Source organism: Cyclopterus lumpus, chromosome 1 (assembly GCF_009769545.1).
Source record: "Cyclopterus lumpus isolate fCycLum1 chromosome 1, fCycLum1.pri, whole genome shotgun sequence".
Classification (NCBI taxonomy): Eukaryota; Metazoa; Chordata; class Actinopteri; order Perciformes; family Cyclopteridae; genus Cyclopterus; species Cyclopterus lumpus.
In genome coordinates this window covers 18,010,441-18,031,491 of record NC_046966.1, presented here as the reverse complement: position 1 = coordinate 18,031,491, position 21,051 = coordinate 18,010,441, and the positions used below count along the sequence as shown (strand labels likewise).

The window sequence follows — 21,051 nt, the reverse complement described above, 5'->3', positions numbered from 1 at the left end:
GTAAAAAACGGTTGCTCACAACGGTCTACACAAAGGCAATGACCTGGGATGAGGAGCGCTTTGTTTTGCAACATATATGGACATGGTACATTTCTCGAGGTCTAAAAACCATCTTCCTCCTGAACATATTCCAGTTATATAATGGACCGTCTCATCAGTTTTATATCAAGAGCAGATTGCAGAACACGGGAAGGTCCTCAAAGGTTTTGGATATATCTTGAACCTTCTGTCATATTTCGGGCTTAATGTGTCCATGGCACCTGCTGGATTCATGCCTCTGACATTTGCAGGCATCGCGGTCTAAGGTTAAGTCAACATTAGTAAGCCATTAAAGCATTTTTTTTCTGTTGCTTTAACCTGTTGCGTTCAGTGCCAAGTCTATTATTAGGTAGTGGGCTAATGTTTTTCTTGCTGTGCCCGGAGATAATCAAGCGTTTTTGTCTGCTTGCTGCCTCTGGAGCACCTGAACTGAGTCTGAACTGCAAGTGAGGGATCTCTCTGGTCATGATCACAGATATAAAAAAGAAGTTAAAACATTTACAGACCCATGTTTATGATTTTAATTTGTCAAGCTCATCAAACGGATCATCTTGTTATCACACGGTTTGGGTGTGCCACTTCTTTTATATGATTACTTTTCCCTGCTTATAGCTTTGATATTGTCAGTGCATGTCCACGACATTGTACACAGTCACCTTCACAGCGTACCATCACTCTGTCATTATCTCTCCCTTTATCAGTGCACTCTGGAAAGCTGTGCCGTTACTATCAACACCACTGTTTATGGAAGATTTCCTGAGGTCACCCTTATGTTGAGGTAGCTGTACAAGGTGCTCAGATTTTCTGCTCAGTATTTGTGTACTCATTTGGCTTAGAATATGGACAGAATCCATAAGAAACCGGTGGGACAAAACACCTTCTCTATAGCAAAACAAATAGAAACCGAATCCCTGACAATGGTACTTTGGCTCTTAAGAGTTCTGATAAGAAAAGTCCTCGACTGTAATAGAAGAGAAAAAGAACATTTGCCAGACAGTACAATCTTTGCTATTTATATCTTTCTACATAGTTAGATATATGCACACCCACTCAGTACGGCCATTGCTTATGAATTCAGATAGCATGCCGTGTGATTGACGAGAAGAAAGATATCGATGAAGCCAGAGATCAGCAGGGAGAGTATTAACCATACACTCTATTGTCAGACTGAGACGGGTAGTCATAGAAGCCGGCCACTTAGCTGTCAGAGGACCTACTTGTGCTCTGAACACAGCTGAAGTTAGCACTCACTCATACACACTAGATGCCTCGATCGCCGAGGGCCAGAACCAGAGCCCGGGGCTTTTCAGCGTCGCTCAGTGACCTGTTATGACCACCTGTTTCCGTAGCTCATACTCTTCTTCCCCTCTTGTGTTTCTTTTAGCAACCACCTCTCTCCCGTGCACTTCCGACCAGATGTGGGAAAGTAGGTTCACTTTATTACTGTGCCCATACTTTATTTAGAGAGAATTGATTATGTTCTACTTATTACCAAACTCTTATTAAAAGTTAATGATTTTTTTTTCTCTTTTTTTTTTTTCGTCCTTCAGTTTTCTGGACAGGACGATTCGTTCAGCGGTGGAGCAGCACCTCTTCGATGGAAACCCTTTAGGGGATCAAAGTTCAGAGGACTGCGAGTGGTTACTACGTCCACCGTCTCCGAGGGCGAGGACGCCTTCCGCCCGACAGAGACGTCGACACCAGAGAGCTCAACAGGAGGAGGGGCACAAAGAAAGAAACAGGTACAATGAGTTGTTGTCATGATTTTGTCAGTTGAGAGCACCAGCATGAGATCGGTGGCGGTTTGTCTTTAGTTGCAACACTGAAGTTCACTGCGAAAGCCTTATAAAACAATAATGAAATATAGGAAATAAAAAGACAGGCAGAAAGGATTTTTATAAATAATACTGTGCCGGTAAAGCACAGTAAGATGGCGTTCATCTCTAAAGCCTGACCTCAGTTTCTCACTGCACTGCCACTACTTCCAGTTGGCGTTTTCGATGACCGTAAACACTTGCACTGGAAGCTCGTCCACCGAGACACGGGACAGTCATAACAACTGGAGTCCTCGCAGTCAGACACTAATCCTTGTTGATGGAGATAAGCTAGAGTCTGAGAGTGAGACATGGATTAGAGGAGTGCATCCAGTCCAAAGATGGCAGAAAATGTCAAGACCGTGGACAGTAAACAGAATTAGCACGAAAGCTAAACAGCACATGCAAATGAGTTATCAGCATGGCCTTGGCATTTAGTTTCCTGAAGCATATCACCCAATGTCAGGCTGATTAAAGACGTGTGCAACAGAGAGAGTGAGATGGACAGCCGATCACTCATTTCCTCACCGTCCTCTTTTCCCGTCTGAGAGCAGAGCTGCGTCCGTCCGAGCAGACACCAACAAGGAGAACACCCCCTTGAGCAGTGGGGGCAGTGGGGGCAGCTCGGGCAGCGTGGGGGAGGACACAGGCGGCAGCGTGGACTCACAGGGAGGCCAGAGTGGTCACGCTGAGCGAACACCCAAACCCAGGAAGTGGAAACACAGCCCGACACTGGTGCAGCTCACAGACAACCAGGACGCCCACACTGTGAGTCATCTCGCCTTTTCTCCTCGTCTCTTCCTATCGTTGGGATTTGTCACCATCTTGACAGCATCTCCCCCCACTTGTGTTTTTTGACAGCTTTCTGTCTCTGGGGCTTTCATCTTTTCTCTTACTGTGACAGGTCAGTCGGTGTAGGTCAGTTGTTTGACCCAATATCACGGCTACTTTAGATTGCAGTGAATTCTAACATTGCTGCCAATTTGGCACACCAACAGTACCAGCAGCACCACCGATTATCTCCCCTAATGCACCTGTGATGCAGATTGGTTGTTCAATCATTCAACTCAACCTCTCGATCGTCCTTATTTCTGACTCACTGCAAATAATTGTCAGTTGTAGTTAACAAGAATCACTAAATGCGGACAGCGGCGAGTTGGATGATGACAGGAAGCAAGATGCAGCTGCCTAATGGCTCCCTGCCATTCTCATTTTACAGCGGCTTGTAAGACGCAACACGCCACACTCATTGTAAACCATTTTTTTTAAAGGCCACTTGCGAGTGCACCATTAGCTGCAGCTTTTATCCACGAAGATGATGATGCACCAGAGAGCGACCTGTCAACTGTTGTCCTGCGACCGCACATGTTGAGTGCTCAGTATTTGTATCATGTAAAAGGGAAATTATTGAAAGTTTTTTTGCTATTTTATTTGTTCTCTGAAACCTCTGAATGTTTCATTGTCTTCAGTTTCCATACTGAAGTACGAGGAATTGGTCAACAGGTAGAGATGCTGCTCTCATGATTTGGGAAATAACAGACCATACCTTCTGGCTATTTTATCTATACCGTTTCTGAATTGAATTTTCACAAATTACATACTATGATTGAAAATGGATCGATGGATTTGGTTTATAGTTCCGACTGAACTTAATGTGTCCATAGCACCAAGTACCGGAAGCTGTGGCAAAAACTTTGATAATTGATTAAGTGTAAAAGTCAGTTTATAAGAAACAAATATCAAATAATATTTGCTTCCACTTTCTCAAATGTGAAGATTTTAAATTACGTAATTTAAAATTAAATATTTTTGGGGTTTGGATTGACAAAAAGTACAAATATTGTACTATTCTGACATTTTATCAGCAATAATCATTAGATTAATCAATGATAATAATCCTAAATTGAAACCCAATACCTAGTTGATACCTATATCATCCGGGTTTAGAGTACCATTATGATCAGATGATGAAATACTTGGTCAGCTACCTCTCGCCTGCCAGCCGAGATGCAGTGAGTCATATCCAACAGTTGTATCGTAGCGTCTGTACGAGGAGTGTGTGAAAGCTCGAGGAGGACATGGTGTGAACCATGTTGCTTCAGTAACGTGATCAGGCTCTTCTTACACTGCAGCTGCATGAAAGCAAGATAGATTATTCACACTTGGCTCATAATCAATTTGTGCTAAATTAAAGTTCGGCACTCAACTGAATCCTCGTGCCGACACTTTATGTAACAGGGCAGATGACTTTCGATGCTCTGGCACACTTACGGTCTATAGGTGCTATAGCTGACACAATCCTGATTGGCCAGGCGACTGCGGTGCCGAGTGGCCGACAGCAGAGGTTTGATGTTGGCGAGTGTCGGTGTGAAAAGAGAGAGAACATGTGAGTGTGTTATGTCAAGAGACACGGAGGGTAATTAGGAGATCTGAGAGTGTCTGGGGTGATATTTCTGCTGCTGTTTATTGGAAAGCAGCACAGCACATATGATGGAATATATACAACATTTGTCAATTAAAGTGTATGGTGTGTACAGCTACTTTAATATTGAATAGTTAATACATGTTATTAACTTGCACTATTACACGCTAGTCACACTAGAGTTTTCCTCTAATTGTGAGGTTCATATTTGTGGTTTTGAGTGAAACTCCTCAACAACTATTGGATGTATTGCCATGAAATCTGAAACAAAGTAAAACATTTTATTTCTGCATTCAAAGAGCATTCAAAAAGGTTCATATTGGCGATCATGGTTCCCTGTTTAATATTTCATATGAGCAGGAATTCAAAGTAATCTTTACATATCAGTATTTTGTAAGTACTTTATAAGCCTCTGTTTTTAAAGTGTTTTACAAATAAATAAAGAGTAGAAGAAATTACAGCGTACTGTCAAGACTTACTGTATATTGCTGAATAACAACAGTAACCTCTCATAACAAACCCTTGAAAGATTTAAATATGACAATCCAAAAAGGTTCATATCATTGTTTTTCATTAAATATGCTACTCCAACATAACACTGTAATATTTTGATGGGAAAACTGGTCATAAAATCAGCTCTGTAGATAAGCCATGTTTAATGAATGTTTAAATTGTGTCTTTTCCCAGTTCAAGGACTGTGCTGGTGAGAGACCCAGAGCGAACCACATGGAGACATTTAAAAACGAGTAAGCTGAATACCTGAATGTTTGTTTTACATTGATAAGCTACTGGCTGCCATTATCTAAAGCAATCTGTTAGGCATACTGTGATGTTTATAGCATACACTTTATCTGATAAAGACAGGCAGTCAAGATATACATATATGTATTTATCCACTTGGCGGGCAAGAGGTTGCTGACTGGAAGATACACTATCTTGGGTTGCTGTGATCAGTCAACGGTTATTTTGCTAAGGTGGTTTCTCTGTTGTTGTTTTTTATAGGAATGACATTTCAAGAAAAGATGGCATTTCTTCTCCTCAAGAGGTAAGTTCAAGTTCAAGATTCCATTTGTCCGATAGGTTGTACAGTTTCTTTCAGTTCTGCTCCTTCCTCTTCTTTTTGCTCTGACCGTGCATCCTCCACTGGAAAGAAAGATTGAGTCTCCAATTTTTGGGTGAGACGGATGTGAAAGAATGGGAATCTCAATACTGTTTTGGTCTTGACTGAAATGTGTCAGCAGCACCAAGTTTCCAAAACGTTCAAGTTCCCATCGTATCAAAAGTTTGCTCAGACTTGCACTTTTCTTTTAAAAGATCCAGATTCAAATGATTATTTTGCAAGTTTCAGGCTGTGCTATTTGGACAAAGTTCTTCTTTTGTTCAGCTAAATTGTAATCATACAGCAGAATAAAAAAAATGTAACGCGAGATGAATAAATACCTCCAGACTTAACCAAAAGCAGTTGAAAACAGAAAGGGTAAGCACTTGGAAAAGCTCCCACCAGTGTTGCTCTTGTACTGCTCAATGTTTTGTGACACTTACACAACTGATTTGTTGAGCAGAAACTCATCTGCAGTATCACACAACATAACATTTCATGTTTGACAAAGGGAGGTTTCAGAGTTCCTGCAAACAGGGATTTTCCCACCGTTATTCTTACACGGGCGTACAGTTGTCCCTCAGCCAGCTGTTTAAGACATTGTGGAAAGTCTGTACTACAGGGAGGTTTTGTGTTGCTTGTCTGGGAGAGCACAACGAAACAAGTCACCGTCTCCATCTGCTCGTCTCCCGTTTTAATCTGGACCAGCAACCACTGAACAGAATCATGCAGCCAATACAAATATAGCGAATCCCTTTCTAAGCAGCCCAGATGGGTTTTGGTAGCAGCTCAGGCTGCAGCTCCGCCACCACCGGCACACTTTGCTACTGAGCGGCCATCTGGCATGGCGCCGCTCTGAGAGGACGCCGGTCCAACAGCCGCTCAGCGAGTCACTGAAGTCCGGGGTTATCACACATGGGTGTTACCATCAGACCATCTTTGTCTTCCGCTCAGCTGCAGTTAGTTAGATTAATTAATAGACTGATTCTGTGTGCAGCTCGGTGACCTCTTCACCTGCGGCTCATCTAAAAGTTTTTTTAATTACATACCATTAGTATGTAATTAACCTGCTCTTAATTTGACTTGAAGAAAATATGAGGACTGTTATTTACTGTTTAACCAATTCGTAGATTGACAGAATATTATTTAACAACTGTTTTTATAACAATTCAGGTCATTTCTCAAGCAAAGAATGCAGAACATTTGTTGTTTGCATCTTCTCAAATGTGATTATGAATTTGCTTTTATTTTCGTGCAAATTCCATATATAATTTAATATATTTGTGTTTTGCACAGTTAACTCATTGGACACATGAACATATGAAATTGTATGAGCTGTACAATAATGGATGTATGAATGGATAATGGATGATTTATTTATTGTAATTATTGATGTAAAAATATTTCAGGAAAAACACTTTTTTTGTTTCGCAAGATTTTTAAACCTGAAACACACAACACCTTCATCTCAGTGTGCTGTTGTGTTGCATGTCTTAGTATGTGAGTCTGTGTCTTCTTGAAGCTTTTTGTAAACACACCGACCTTCAGAACATGTTGTACGTCAACATAAGAAAACTGAGGTTTCTGATATATAGTTTTCAAACAGCTCTTGTGTGCAGGTCGGGCTGGCTGTCTTTAAAGATGACTGTCACATTGACATATCAATTATATGCCAACGTCAACATGGATTTTATTTTGCAATTGATATAGTCTTTTTACTTGATAAGTTAGTTTTTTGTGTTGCAAAATGCCTCAAGAAAGTGTGTGTGAGTGCATGTGTTTTTAAATGAGTGTGTGAAGAGAGCTCGACCACACGTACACGTTATGAGAGAGCAAAAAGTAAACAAAGCTATCAGACAAGAAGCTGGATGTCAGGCCAAATCCTCCACATTGTGGTTTGTGTGTGTGTGTGTTTGTGTGTGTGTGTGTGTGTGTGTGTGTGTGTGTGTGTGTCCAAGGTTATATGCTCTCTCTTTAAATTGCCCCTTAAATTCCTCTGTTTGTTCGTACACTGTGAAACCCCTCAAACACAGCTTAATCATTGTCTCACACACACACACACACACACACACACACACACACACACACACACACACACAGACACTGTAGCTCTGTCTATCTCACCCCTCCTTTGCACCAGCTGGACCTCTCATGATGATGTAATCGTGGCTCCAGTGTGTCACACAGTGGAACGTGCATCTGAATTATATCTGAACTCAGCGGGATCATGCTGACCTGTAACATCTGTGCTGCCGTTAATCCACAGGGTTACTCCTCAGAACATCTTGGAGGGTTTACTTTGTACTCTCTCTTCACTGATGCCGGATGCCAGTGATTCAGAGATTGATTAATCAGTTCAAACAAGCTGAAAAATGAATCATCAACTTAAAAAAACTAAATGCAAGTCTTTTATCAAGCTGCCTTTTAAAGTGTAACTTCACCCCCAAGTCTGAGCCCAAGTGCACCCACTGCATAATTTCACGCAATTAGGGCTGCTTTAAAACATTGGATGGCATTGTGAGCCATTTTCAACCATTAAATGCAAATTTGTAAGAATTTCGTGAGATAGAAATGAACACCAGCAGTGATGTGTTTCATCACGGTTCAGTCATTTAATTGAGTTTGCTGCCTAAAAAACATGTCCATAGTAATTTCCATATAAAAGGATTGTGAAAGGACAGTGAAAGTGCAGCTTGCTGAAGAAACTTAGTGGCCCCTTTAAAGTCCCAAAGGAAGATGACATCATTATGGATGCATGATGTGATGAGATGTTATTCAACCTCTCTCACCTCTGACACTCAGAACATAACATTCACCCGGTGGTCTCTTCTGCTTCAAGGCCTAATGAGTCCATACTTTAAATGCGTGATGGCGGCACTTAACAACAAGCCACATAAAATACATTAGTTTAACAAGCAACGGGTTCAGAACAAAGCAGACACAAACAGCCAATTAACGACAAAGTTCTTCTTTGATCAAAAACTTTCTGATTCATACACGTTGCTTGAGAACAGACTGCTGTTAATAAAACAGCATGTAATTAAAAGCCTATAAATATCTGTGAATCTGCCCACGTAACACTGTAATTCACTGATGTGAATTCTTCTTGATTCATTCAACAAGGTGCTAATTGGCTAATTACTTACTAATTCACTACTCGAGCATGAAGGATCTTTATTGATCTTAAAAGCAGTAGTTTCTCCCCCAAAAATACTTGATGTTTTCTTTGAGCGGTAATTGTGTGTGTGTGTGTGTGTGTGTGTGTGTGTGTGTGTGTGTGTGTGTGTGTGTGTGTGATTATGGGATCTTGAATGTTGAGTGAGCTGGTGCAGTGTGTACTTATTCATGGCCCGCTGAGGGACGGTGACGGTAAGAGCTACTTAGTGGACATTTCTGCTGTTGTTGATCACGGTCTGCATGTTCTTTGGACACTAATGCCACTAACAATTCCCGTTACATCAAAGTTATTTCTCCTGTTGCAGATGAGGACATGTGATAACTCCCCTGTTTTTGGCCTCGCTTCTGCACAGGAGCACACACACACACACACCTGAGACTAATTATGCTGCTGCCCCACTAATCTCACATGGAACTGCCAACAACAACAACAACAACAACAACAACTACTACTACTCAGTATCATGAAGAAAAAAACAAAACACAAACAAGGGCTGTTGAGAGCAGATTCAAGTGCACCCCAGTCAGCCATCTGTGGCATTTATGAGGTCTCTTATCCAGTGCGTTTTGATCTTTTTTCCCTAAAAATAGCTTGGTCCCACGCCCAGGGAGAGGAAATGGGACCCAATAGGCTTTAATGCCTCGTGATCCGTGGACACGTTCTAAATACATGAGCTGCTGAGTGTATTTGTATTTTAAACGTTACGCTAGCATTTGAATGCAACGTGGAGTTTGAGAAAGTTTGAGAGGGAAGGGCCGAGATGCTGGATGATGATGATGATGATGATGATGATGATGATAATGATGGCTAAACAGGAGGAGGAAATAGAAGAAGTAATGAGGTGCTGGTGAAGGAGGCTTACACATAGTCCCTCTGCTCCAAGATAAGGAGAGATCTTTTTTAAATCACTCTGTCAGACTACGTGTGCTGGCTCACGACCCGTTTGCTTTTTGTTGGGCCTCCCCTCCCCTCCCTTCCTTTCCTACGTGCCCCTCCAACACCCTTCCACCCCGCCCCTCTGCCCTTGCTGCCGTGAAACAAACAAGTCCACAGCCGCACGAGGGGTGGGGAATACATACACGTCAGGGGAGGATAGCAAGCATGGAGGGCTACTGTAGAGAGCGAAAACAAGAGAGGGGAGGAGGAAGGGGGTGTGTGTGAGGGATTCCAATGGGGGAAGACAAGGCGGAGCCAAACCTTCCGTGCTCTTACGCACACGCACACGCACACGCACACACACACACACACACACACGGTCAAAGACAGATGGGCGGATGTTTTTGACCACAGAGGCAGCAAATCAGCAGCAGGGAGCAGCCCCCTCTCTCGGGGCTGGGCCGGGCTGTGGGAGTGTGCAGCTCAACTTAAAGAGTGTGTTCACGGGTCTGGTCATCGTGGTTGAGCGCTCTTTTTCTTTTCCGTCCTCTCATGGTCGTGCAGACGTTCAGGATGAAGATCCAGGAGTCGCCCGTCACTTGTGACACGGGGAGGGTCGGCGGAGGAGAAGTGCGAGGCTCGGACTCGGACCGCGAGGACGTGCCCCGGCTGGACCTGACAGCGCTTACTGAGGAAAACAACTGGGGAGGTAACAGTTGACGCTTTCGGCCATTTCAGCGGTTGTTTGCTGGATTTAGATTGTTCTCTTTGCATGTGGTACTTCACTACCGAATGGGCCCGGAGCTGTTTGCTACACACACCTCTTCACGCAAACATGCCCGGACAACCCACTCGCCGCCCCCTCCGCCCAGCTCTGCACATGGACGTCTGGGTGGCAGCTGCACACCTTCTGCTGCTTCTTCTCCTGCTCCTCCTCTTCTCCTCCTCCTCCTGCTCCTCCTGCTTGATTTTAATAGTAAAATCTCCTCTTAAGTTCTCTAGCCACCTATATCTGAAACACACCGGAGACGTGTTTGTTGTTTGCCTGGCTGGGAAGAGAAGGCAGTGCCGCAGACAGTGTGTTGTTTTTGTTGCTGTTGAATTAGACCTTGATTCTTGAATTCATCTTTCAATAGAATAATATGAAGTTGTACCTAAGTGTAGAGTTGCTCTTGTGGTTTTTTATTTAATGAGCAAACAGTGTTTTAAAAAAAAAAAAAATACTTGGGAATTCCGTGCACTGAAATGTTTCCAGACTCTGCTGCTGCTGTAATTCCCAGTCAGAAATCAATCATTAAATGGGAGGTTGAATGGTGAACAGTGCAGCAGTGGACCGGCTGTAGAAACTTGGCTTGCATTTGGAGAGTTTACTTATCCAAGTAAGAATTTTAACAACATTTTAAGTAAAACTCTTTTCTCCATTTAAAAAAAAATACTAATCTGTCTTAAATATGATACGGAGAATATTTGTCACTCCAGGAATTGTGATGGAAAAATGAAAAAAAAATGTTGGCATTCAATGGCAGCTTTGCAAATGATCAACTTTTAAATACATCTCATGACATTTGTATCGATGCTGTCATTTCTAACGCAGAGCTTGCAGAACTAGTCCCGAATGTTGCCTCATCACGCTCCTGGGTTACAGTCAGACCTCTTTTGAGCACGTTGTTATGATGGTGTTTATGTATGCAGTGGTGTTGGCGTTTGTACAGAAAGGAATTGCAGTGCCCTGTGATTGTTTAGACAGTGCAGGTGTGTTAAGCAGTGGGAGCCATGAGCGTTTTGTGGAGGTGTTCCCTGGAATGACAGCCAACAGGTTCATTTCTTACAGTCACATGTCAAAGGGCATGTTGGCACATGTGGCTGCAAATGTTGGTCTCTACTCCCATGACCACCTCCACTGTTTCCTGTTTGATGTGGCACTCGGAGCAAATTTATTCCATGCAATAAATCTCTCAACTTAATAAATCTCTCAACTTTAACAACCTCATGGTTGGAGCTGAAGCAGATTGCATGTTTTGTGGAGCTCTCTGGTGGCCAAATGTGAAACGTTAAAAACAACAGAGGTCTGTGAGAGGTTGTTGTTGTTGTTGTTGTTGTTGTTGTTGCTGCTGTGTAGAATTTGCAGCCCGAGCATGTCAAGTAATTCAATATTGTGCCTGAGCCATCCCACTGTTTAGTCTGTCTACTGTACAAAGGTGTGGTTAAGCTCTGTGAGTCTGTACACGCCGTCTCTGATTGTGCTCGCTTGTTATTAAAAATTAAAATGGCTTGAAGGAGGGCGTCGCAAAAGGGTAGCTTTGTGCAGTTTCCAGATGGCTTTATTTTGCACTGATATTATGAGGACATTTTTGCAGAAGATCACTTGCCTGTTGGCTTTGTGAGTCTTGTCTTTTTGTCTCTCGTTGAATCTCCTTCCTGTACATTCTGTCCCGAATGAATAACTGAGTTTGTGGAAGCGAGAACGCCACGGTGCGCCTGCATGATTGTTTGTGACAGGCAGTTCATACATACAGTTTCTCCTTTAGGTTCACGAGATGGCAAACAGATCAGGCCCTTTTGAAGCATGAGTGCTTAAAGGGTGTGCTATTGCACAAACTGCAATTGTGTAAATGTTTTGTGCAAAGTTTAACTTTCTTTTTTTTGCGGGCATGTTTATTCTCAACGAAGGAGAACCGAAGAGAATGGAGCTGTGTGATGGTGCGTTGAGGGGATGTGTGCCTACTGTACATGACCGTGTAATACAGTAGAAATGGGCTTGCGGGTGGCAATGGTGGTGGCAATGCCTTTGTCCCAGTACATTTTGTGCCAGCGCCTGTCATGGTGACCTGATATTTACCGCTGCTCTGTCCTTGTCTGTCTGCCAGCGATGGTGGAAAGACATTAACAACAGGAAGAGACGAGAGTCTGTAGCTCACATTACTCGTTAATTAAGGTTTAGGGAGAGGCTTGTTATTTTGATTTCCCATATTTACTGCAACAAGAAGGATGCATGCTGGTCCTTTCTTGGCTTTCATTCCATCCTCTTGTCCTTTACATCTTCCCTCCTTTTCTTCCTCTAGATTCTCCGTTCTTTAACGCTCCTTTCCTTGATTTCAAAACCATTTTTCATCCAAGTTGTTGTGATGGTAAGTGTTGTGTTACATCACCTTCAGAGGGGAAGAAAGAAAAGCGCTGTCTGAGTGACCTTTTCCACGCATGGCAACATGCTTGAATGATCTGGAACATTGTGGCGAGCGTCTCACACGTGCACACACACACATACAGCAACCTTTAGTGAAATGGCAAACTGGCATTGTTACATTAGTCTAGTTAATCCTGAACCATCAGCGAGCGGTTGATTTAAAGGATTAATTTCAAATGCCATGGAGCCTCGGTGGCCAGCGACACCGCTCCGCACTCTGAGCTAGATAATAGACCTCAAACGAAGACATTCGGTGCAATTTAGAGTTTAGCTGCCGCCGTGGGCGAGCGCCAACATGCCAGAGGGTTGATGCTTGAGTAAACTGCACGTATAACTAAAAGTACAGGAGGACCCGCGGGACCAGAGCTGGAGTTTGAGCTAATTTGCTTCTCGTACGGCCCAACTCACCCAAGCTAAAACAATTTTTATAAAATCATTTGTAGCATATTTTCTGGTGTGTTTTCTGATACTTTGAATGTTTACGCCGATGGTTGGTTTCCCCCAGAGCTTGATTTCCCTCCCATCTCCCCTGCCACTGTAACAACTCCTCTGTACATTCATAGAGTCTCTTGACACCTGATGTTACAGTTCCCACCTTTTCCATGAAATCTACTTTATTGTTCCTGCTGTGTTTCATGTTTTGATATAGTTTCTATAGAGGTTTCCCCTTCTTATTAGCACAGGGAGCTCTGCTATTGCTCAGTCTAGTCTTTCTCTCATGCACACGTGCGTGGACAGACTTGTTTCATCTGTCGCCATGCAGAGTGGAAACTAAAACACAAACTCATCACTGTACCTCTCAACAGGGGTCGCATCCTGACATTATCCCACGGAGAGCCAGGCATTATTAATAGCCCAGGGATTGTCAGGGGTATCGGCATGGCTATTTTCTCCAGGCATAATTATTACCAGTGACCAGAGGATGAACAGAGAGAGGGAGGGCGGGCGTGTCTCACCCGCAGTTTCAAAACAACATCTGTGACCATCGAGCCCCAGAGAGTTTTTTTTGTCCCACAACGGTTTTAGAGAGAGCAGCGTCGTCATGTCCAGTGACTTTCACGTCGCCAGATAGGATTAAAAAAAAAAAAAAAGATGTTAGCAGGGAAAGAAATGACGTTGTAGTGTATCAGAGTAAATGCTGATCGTTGGGAAATGAACATATTGTTAGACCTTCTCAAAACATGTTGAGCCATCTTGTATGTTACGTAGTCTTAAAAAAACGGTTATATTAGGAAAGAAAATACAGGTAGATCTGCAACTATTTTGAAAATCTGACTAATTTCAGCTTCTAACTTGGGTGGATTTTTATACTTTGTCGCATGTGATAAAAAGTGTATAGCTTTGGGTTTTAGACTCTTGGTCGGACAAATCAAGCCATTTTGAGGACATCACAACACAGACTGGGATGGGTATTTTCCATTGTGTTTTGACATTTTGTAGCGCAAATGAGTATTGGTTAATTGTGAAATTAATAATCTGCATTTTAATCGATAATGGATAATACAATTTTATCTGCAGCCAGTAATAAGAGTACCTTTTATTAATCAGGCATTTAAAAATCTATTTGGCAGTTTTCCTTTTTTGTAGCTCAACCTTCTGTGTTTTAGTTATAGTTATAAAGGATGTGAAAGGACTCTGATACAATAAGCAGATATGATACTTGAGTTAGAGTTCATAACATGCTTTTGTGTGTTTTTATTCTGTTATTCTGTAGCCACATAGCTTTTGGGCATACTAATAATATGGTAACTCTGCTTTGTGTTTGTCCGCTGGCCAGCATGCACCACATTTCCAAGCCCGTCCTTTGTTGGTTTTGTGTCAAGTATATTGCGTTTGCATTGCTGCTCTCTTTGTCAGCAGAGCAATCAAAGTGGCACATTTTAACACAAAAGTGTGTTTCTGTGTTTCTCAGAGCCGACCCCAGCGTACCCGCAGATGCAGAGGGAGAGCATGGACCGCGAGGAAGCCCGACTGTCTCCGCACGCCGGAGGCCGTCTGATCCGCCAGCTCGTGGAGGAGGACAGCGACCCGATGCTGTCGCCTCGCTTCTATGCCTACGGGCAGTGCCAGCAGTACCTAGACGACACTGAAGTGCCGCCCTCACCACCAAATGCACACTCGTTTGTCAGGTAAACACTGAACACATGTTCGCTTATGCAGAGGCAAGTAGGAAGGAGCTGTCGGGGAAAAATTAACAACGTTATTGTATCTGTGCAGTCGCAGACGGAGTTCCTCTCTCGGCTCCTGCGACGATGAGAAAGAGGAGTTGACGTCCGCTCAGCTCACAAAGAGGATCCATGTGCTGAGGAAGAAGATCCACAGGTTTGAGGAGAGGTTTGAAGAGGAGCGTAAATACAGGGTAAGTACCATTATTTTACCACATAAAAAAATAACAAAATCCGACTCAAAACTCATTTTTAAAAACCATTAACAAGGTTATTGATTATCTGAGGAGACTCCTGTGATTTGTTAAAAATTATTATAAATAGAGAATGAAGGTCTCTTTTTTTTTTTTTTTTAAAGGCTGATAATCCCACTCAGAGCTCTACTTGAGATTTATAGTTAAAATAGTTATGTCACGTGAGCTATAATTATAGCAGCTGCTGCTGCTGCTGCTTCATTGTGAAAGACAATCTTGTCTCATCAGTTCTTTCCCCTTTGTCTTCATACAGCCCTCCCACAGTGATAAAGCTGGAAACCCAGAGGTCATGAGGTGGGTTAATGAACTGTCGAAGCTTCGTAAAGAGCTAAAAGGTAAGAAAGAAATGAAAAGCCCTCGACTGGAGTGCGATTAAACTAAAATCAAAGCTCATTAATATTTTCCTGTCCCTCACCCTCATCAGAAAACAAGCTGATGATGTCTGAGGAAGACCTGCCGCCTCTGACCCGCCAGCGCAGCAACACGCTGCCCAAAAGCTTCGGCTCGCAGCTGGAGAAGAAACCCCAGCAGGAGAAAGTGCCGAAGCCTCCGGTGGAAAGCAGCCTGGAGACGATTCTAAAGAAGCTGCAGGAGAAGAGAGAGGAAGTGAACCGTCCAGAGGACATCAAGGTAAGACCGTGACCGTGGTACTCCTTTTTACAAGGACAAAAAAAAAAAAATGATATATTCACAGTGATCTGAATATCGGGTCCTTCTGAAATGTTCTGATGTTTCACTTCTTGTCCCCGGCTGACAGGATATGACACGGGAGCAGATCGGAGCGGAGAAAGTCGCCCTGCAGAAAGCTCTTCTCTACTACGAGAGCATACACGGTCGACCAGTAAGTCCTTCAAATGAACAAACACACACAGATACAAACCAAAGGCCAAATCCAACTGTATATCAAGTCTCCTGCCAGCCATGTTGGCCCAAACATGAGAAAATCTTTTTTACCAGTCAAGGGTGAATAATGTCTCAAGCCAGCGCGTGTGCATCGTGATGAGCTTTCCCAGTGTGTGTGTGTGTGTGTGTGTGTGTCTGTTCACTATAACTGAAAGTTGGAAAGGGTTTCTGTTTGTTCCTTTCTATCTTTGAGTCACAACTTGTGCTGTTAGAAAACTGAACCTTTGTCGCCACCGGAGCTTCAACCACATTTAGAGGACGACTGTGCTGAAAGACTGAACTGTAAAGGGGCTGACACACTCTGTTTTTGTTAATGTCGGACCCAAATCCAATTGCATTAATTGCGCCGTCTAATTGCTGCTAGTGTTGTTTTATATCAGGAAGAACAGCTGACTTTTCTGTCACCCCCTTAACGGGCTGAAGCGTTGTTAGCCCTCTGGGTTAGCTGTCATTCTGTGTTATGGTAATGCTGTAGCTAGCTAGTCAGTGTCGGACAGGAAGAAGCGAGCGCTGGGCTAACAAGGTGTCTTTGGGTCCCTCTCCTTTGCCGCTTCAGGTCACCAAGAGCGAGAGGCAAATCATGAAGCCGCTGTACGACAGATATCGCCTGGTGAAGCAGATCCTGTGCAGAGCCTCGAGCATCCCTGTCATCGTAAGTACCGCTTCTTAACCTCCCTTCCTTTTCTTTTTTTTTTCTCCACGGCTGCCCAATCGCCCTGCTGCTCTTTGACGGGCGAGCGGCAAAGATCACCACATTGTCGATGCGTCTGCAGACACTTAATCCCAGCTCATGTTGGCATTAGTGCCCGCTGTGGGAACTGGTGGCGGCCGTGCTAGAGATGCGTTATCCACCTTTCTAAGTCCAGCTTTGGCAGCTCAGTGAATCCCTCGGTCCTAAAGCAGCTCACAGGTGGCAGATTGAGTCCACAGGAAATGACATCATGATAAGCAGGAGTGGGTGGGACGCTATAAAAATATTCAACTTTTTCTATGATATGAGGACTTGTTTGCTCTGACTAAACTACACTTTGTTGTATAAAATATATTTGACAACCATTTCTATTATGTAAGATATGATTTTCAGTATATATATATCCATTTTATAATGCACTATCTATAATCTCCATCATGCAAATTGAGATCACTGACACACAGTTATGACGCAGCATTTATATTATACTGAAAGAATTTCCCAGCTTTTAAACCCACAAGCTCCTCTTTTTTTTGCCTCTTTTTCTACCTAAAATAAATACTGTAAAAAAAGAAAGAATCTCAGTCACACAAGAAATAAGCAGCTATATAGTTGTATCTCAAAGTGGTTCACACAGAGAGAATCGTGGGGCTTGAAGTGGTTGCGACCCTAAATAAGTGAACTCACCCTGAATCTTGGGGCATATTCAAGGCGCTGTTTGTTCGGACTAATCAGAATTATCGTCACTTGGACCTCCTATGGAAAATAAGGTGGCGAATTTGGTAAAAATATGAAGGAAGTGTGGCTCGTGGCCCTGCTCACCAGCGAGAGCGCCTCAGCGTGGTTAACGCCTCCTTCTTGACCGTCACCACAGGGCTCTCCTTCCAGCAAGCGCAGAGGTCCCCTCCTTCAGCCCATTATCGAGGGCGAAACCGCACTCTTCTTCGATGATATCAAGGTGAAGAGCTGCTGCTGCTGCTTGAACAATCAGTCGCCAGCTCCAATGCCCCGCCTCGCCCCACCTCCCCCTCATTTAACTCCCATCCCACCCACTCTAATGATCCTGATTGCTGCCTGTTGATTGGGCGGTTGCCTGTTTCCTGTCACCAGCTCCTGTAGAGACGTTGAATCAGTAGCTGCCTGGAACTGATGTTTGAACCGCTCTGTGATTTTTGAGCAGTACATGTTGCGTTTTAAGGGATTATTCTGGATTATTACAACCTGGGGTCTTATATATATTTTTTACAGTTTTGGCCTTCATTTCTACGAGTAATAAAATTGTTGAGCAAACAAACTACTGAGATCTAGATACACACAATAGTTTAAGAGAAGTCTGATACCTGTTTACCTAAACATTCACGACAGAGAACTGCTCTACATTGAGGATTCATAAACCACTATTATAAACCGATTCACCGATTCCCAACCAAGAGAACTCGTTCCTCGGGGGGGGGGGGGGGGGGATTGCAAAGTACAATACAAATATCCAATTGTATATTACTAATACTGTTAAGTAACATCCAATAAATTCCAATGATGGAAACTACTCGTTGAGATATTTTCAGTAATGCCTTTAATGTTATGATAACCATAAGAAATGATGGTAAAAGCTCCAAAAGTAAGACCCACCTTGTAATAAAGCACAATGATTCCTTTAGATGTGTTTTTAGGAGAAAACCATAATCAAGAACTAAATCATTCTGCTCTGCGTATTGTGCCGGCTGTAGTTGTTTCAGGACTAGTTGTTGGTTCTCGGTGGACTGTGTGTCTTCTAGTTGACCGCCTTCATTAACGCCATCCACACATACTAATGGGTATCGACATGGATCACAAACGAGGACCATGGAAGTGCATTGTGCTGCTGTACCGTGATGATTTCTAAGTACTGGTGACTAACACTGCACGACCCCTCATGCACTGTGGTGTTTGAGTCTGGAAGCCGGCCAATAGCATTGTTTTTTTTTTTTTAATGCCACAGCCCTTTGTGGCCTTTGTGTCCTCTGGCCACCGATTGACCTCTTTATGTTTCTACAGGAGGAGGAGGACGGCTCAGAGGACGACGGAGACTCAAAGACACAGTTCACTGTGACGGTCCGACCAGATGTCAGCGTGCTCGGCTTCCTGGACCACACGGAGGAGGAAGGGGACGGTTTCATTTCACCCGTGGACGAACTATCACCCTCGAAGAACACGACGGACATGAGGCTGTCCAACCTGCACTCCGCCACCACGTAAGTTACTTGGGGGGGGGGGGGGACAACCAAGACTGTTCTCACCTAACAACAGTGATGGCACACTTACACAAGACATTTCTACCTCTCAACATTGTACTTTTTATCCCACTACATTTATTTGACAGCTGTAGTTACCTGTTACTTTTCAGATTAAGATTTTACAGTAAAACAAAAACAAATGATTAGCGTATGAAACACCTTGTAGCAGCAAAGTGAAGAATAGTCAAATCAATAATTTCACACAAAAAGCAAAGATTAGAGAGAAAAAAAATATTATAATAACTTTCGCCTACTTTGCTATTCCTTCTTCTCTATCATATCAATCATCTCACAACTCGGCAGATTTATCTTGCAATCCCTTTAGGAGACTTAACCACTAGGTTGAGAACCACTGAACTTGACCTAATTGTATATAAATAACTAGGATAATATATCCCTCGCAGGTGACATTGTTCTGCAGAATGAGTACTTTTACATTACATTTATTACATTAAGTATATTTAGCAAAAATAATGTTTATCTTTTTTTTAATATATATACCTATAATTAAGTATTTTCACATTAGCGAGAATCTGAGAACGTCTTCCACCGCTGCTTCAACAAATTTAAATATTCTTGTCTGAGATAATTTAATATTTCTACTCTTTTTCTTTTTTCTTTTTTTACAGGGAGGAACTCGTGGAGCAACTTCAAGAGACCCGAGAGGAGAAGAAGAGACTCCGCAAGAACCTGAAAGAGTTTGAGGACCAGTTCTTTCGACAAAACGGAAGGTAAAAGATAAGAAAGGGCGCAACGAATAGACATTCCCACAATTTGCTCTGCACCGCTGAAATGTCCCCGTTTCTGAATGTTTGTTGTCTTGTTCCCATAGAAATGTGCAGAAGGAGGACCGCTGTCCTTTGGCAGTCGAGTACAACGAATACAAGCATGTCAAAGCCAAACTGCGGCTGCTGGAAGTCCTCATCAGCAAAAGAGACTCGACAAAGTTAATCTGAGACAAAAACAAAAGACTCTAAAAGGACTTCAGAGAAACGGTCAAACACATCTCACACAGTTGGAGAAAATATCTGAATTTCCTTCCCGCTGCCATCTGTGCCGCTCGCGTTTTGTGGCTCAGGGGAAACTGTCCGTTAATCCGTTCAGTCGAGCTCAGCTGGGTTTCCCCTCCGGAGCGTGCAGTGTCGCCGACTCACAGCTGATTTCAAAGCGTCACCTGCTTCACCGGAGAAGTTCCCTTCCGAGGACGTTTCTCGAGACGTGCACACATATTGAGAATCACACTTTGATTGCTAATAATTTATTGCTATCCTTTTGAATGTTTTTATCAGAACAGAAAAGTTATTTTTCTGACGCTTTGCTGTAGAAGTCTTAAAGAAAAACCTTGTAAGTAAAATAATAGATATGAAATTATTGCTATTTTGGAAGAAGGATTTTTGCGATCAAGATGTATGTGTATTTTTGTAAGGGAGACTTTACTATTTGTATAACTTTAATCAGCTTAACAGTATTCAGTAAATGAATAGCTTTCTATATTTCCCTTCTGACTGTTGTATAATATCTGAAATAATCTTTTGTTTCTTCTCTAGAGTATTTGCTCACTAAAAGAAATGTTTAAAAAAAATATATATATAATACAACCCAAATACAGTGAGTACAAACAAATAGTTCATATTCAATAAAACACCTACTTGTACTAACTTACAAATTATTTTTGTGATCACTGGTACTTAAGCATTTGACTGTATATATTATGCATTGACATGCCCCCCACCCCACCATTTACTTCCTGTCAAATAAGCTATTTCTCATCTTGAAATCACTGTTTTTGCTCACATTGATAGAGATGGATGAACAAGGCAACTCTGGAGGACAGCTAAAAGCTCTGGTTTTTACAGCGGTGTGTGTTTCCTTCTCATCCTCTTCAGAACCGGTTTGGTTCTTTTGTAAATATGGAATACTTGTGTATGTTTACATTTCTGTGAGCGAGTACATTTTTCCTTTCTTTCTCCAAAATGGATGATTTATCAGTGGGAATTTCGTTTTTACTGAATGTAAACACTGGCAAGGCTTAATGAATTTTGAGTGTGTACATTTTAGTACATAAATTGTATTGTATTTTGTATATAATATGAATGAAATCATATTTTTAAAGAGTTTTTGGGCTGTGTGGATTTTCTTCAAGTGTCTTGAGT

The 21,051-nt window shown here is 42.6% G+C and overlaps 1 protein-coding gene across 2 annotated transcripts in view; it reads left to right on the top strand.

Annotated features, from left to right (window-relative positions):
• fam13a (family with sequence similarity 13 member A) overlaps positions 1 to 21,015 on the top strand; it is a 50,048-nt gene extending 29,033 nt beyond the window's left edge. For both annotated transcript variants that reach the window (XM_034527928.1, XM_034528008.1), the window contains 15 exons: positions 1,424 to 1,465; positions 1,590 to 1,781; positions 2,408 to 2,621; positions 4,963 to 5,021; positions 5,278 to 5,320; positions 9,993 to 10,137; positions 14,525 to 14,741; positions 14,830 to 14,971; positions 15,285 to 15,366; positions 15,456 to 15,661; positions 15,789 to 15,872; positions 16,491 to 16,586; positions 18,660 to 18,856; positions 19,528 to 19,629; positions 19,731 to 21,015. In XM_034527928.1, the coding sequence (XP_034383819.1) occupies positions 1,424 to 1,465; positions 1,590 to 1,781; positions 2,408 to 2,621; positions 4,963 to 5,021; positions 5,278 to 5,320; positions 9,993 to 10,137; positions 14,525 to 14,741; positions 14,830 to 14,971; positions 15,285 to 15,366; positions 15,456 to 15,661; positions 15,789 to 15,872; positions 16,491 to 16,586; positions 18,660 to 18,856; positions 19,528 to 19,629; positions 19,731 to 19,854 (1,945 nt within the window). In that variant the 3' untranslated portion in view covers positions 19,855 to 21,015. The remainder of the gene's footprint in view (positions 1 to 1,423; positions 1,466 to 1,589; positions 1,782 to 2,407; positions 2,622 to 4,962; positions 5,022 to 5,277; positions 5,321 to 9,992; positions 10,138 to 14,524; positions 14,742 to 14,829; positions 14,972 to 15,284; positions 15,367 to 15,455; positions 15,662 to 15,788; positions 15,873 to 16,490; positions 16,587 to 18,659; positions 18,857 to 19,527; positions 19,630 to 19,730) is intronic.
• The last annotated feature ends 36 nt before the right edge of the window (positions 21,016 to 21,051 follow it).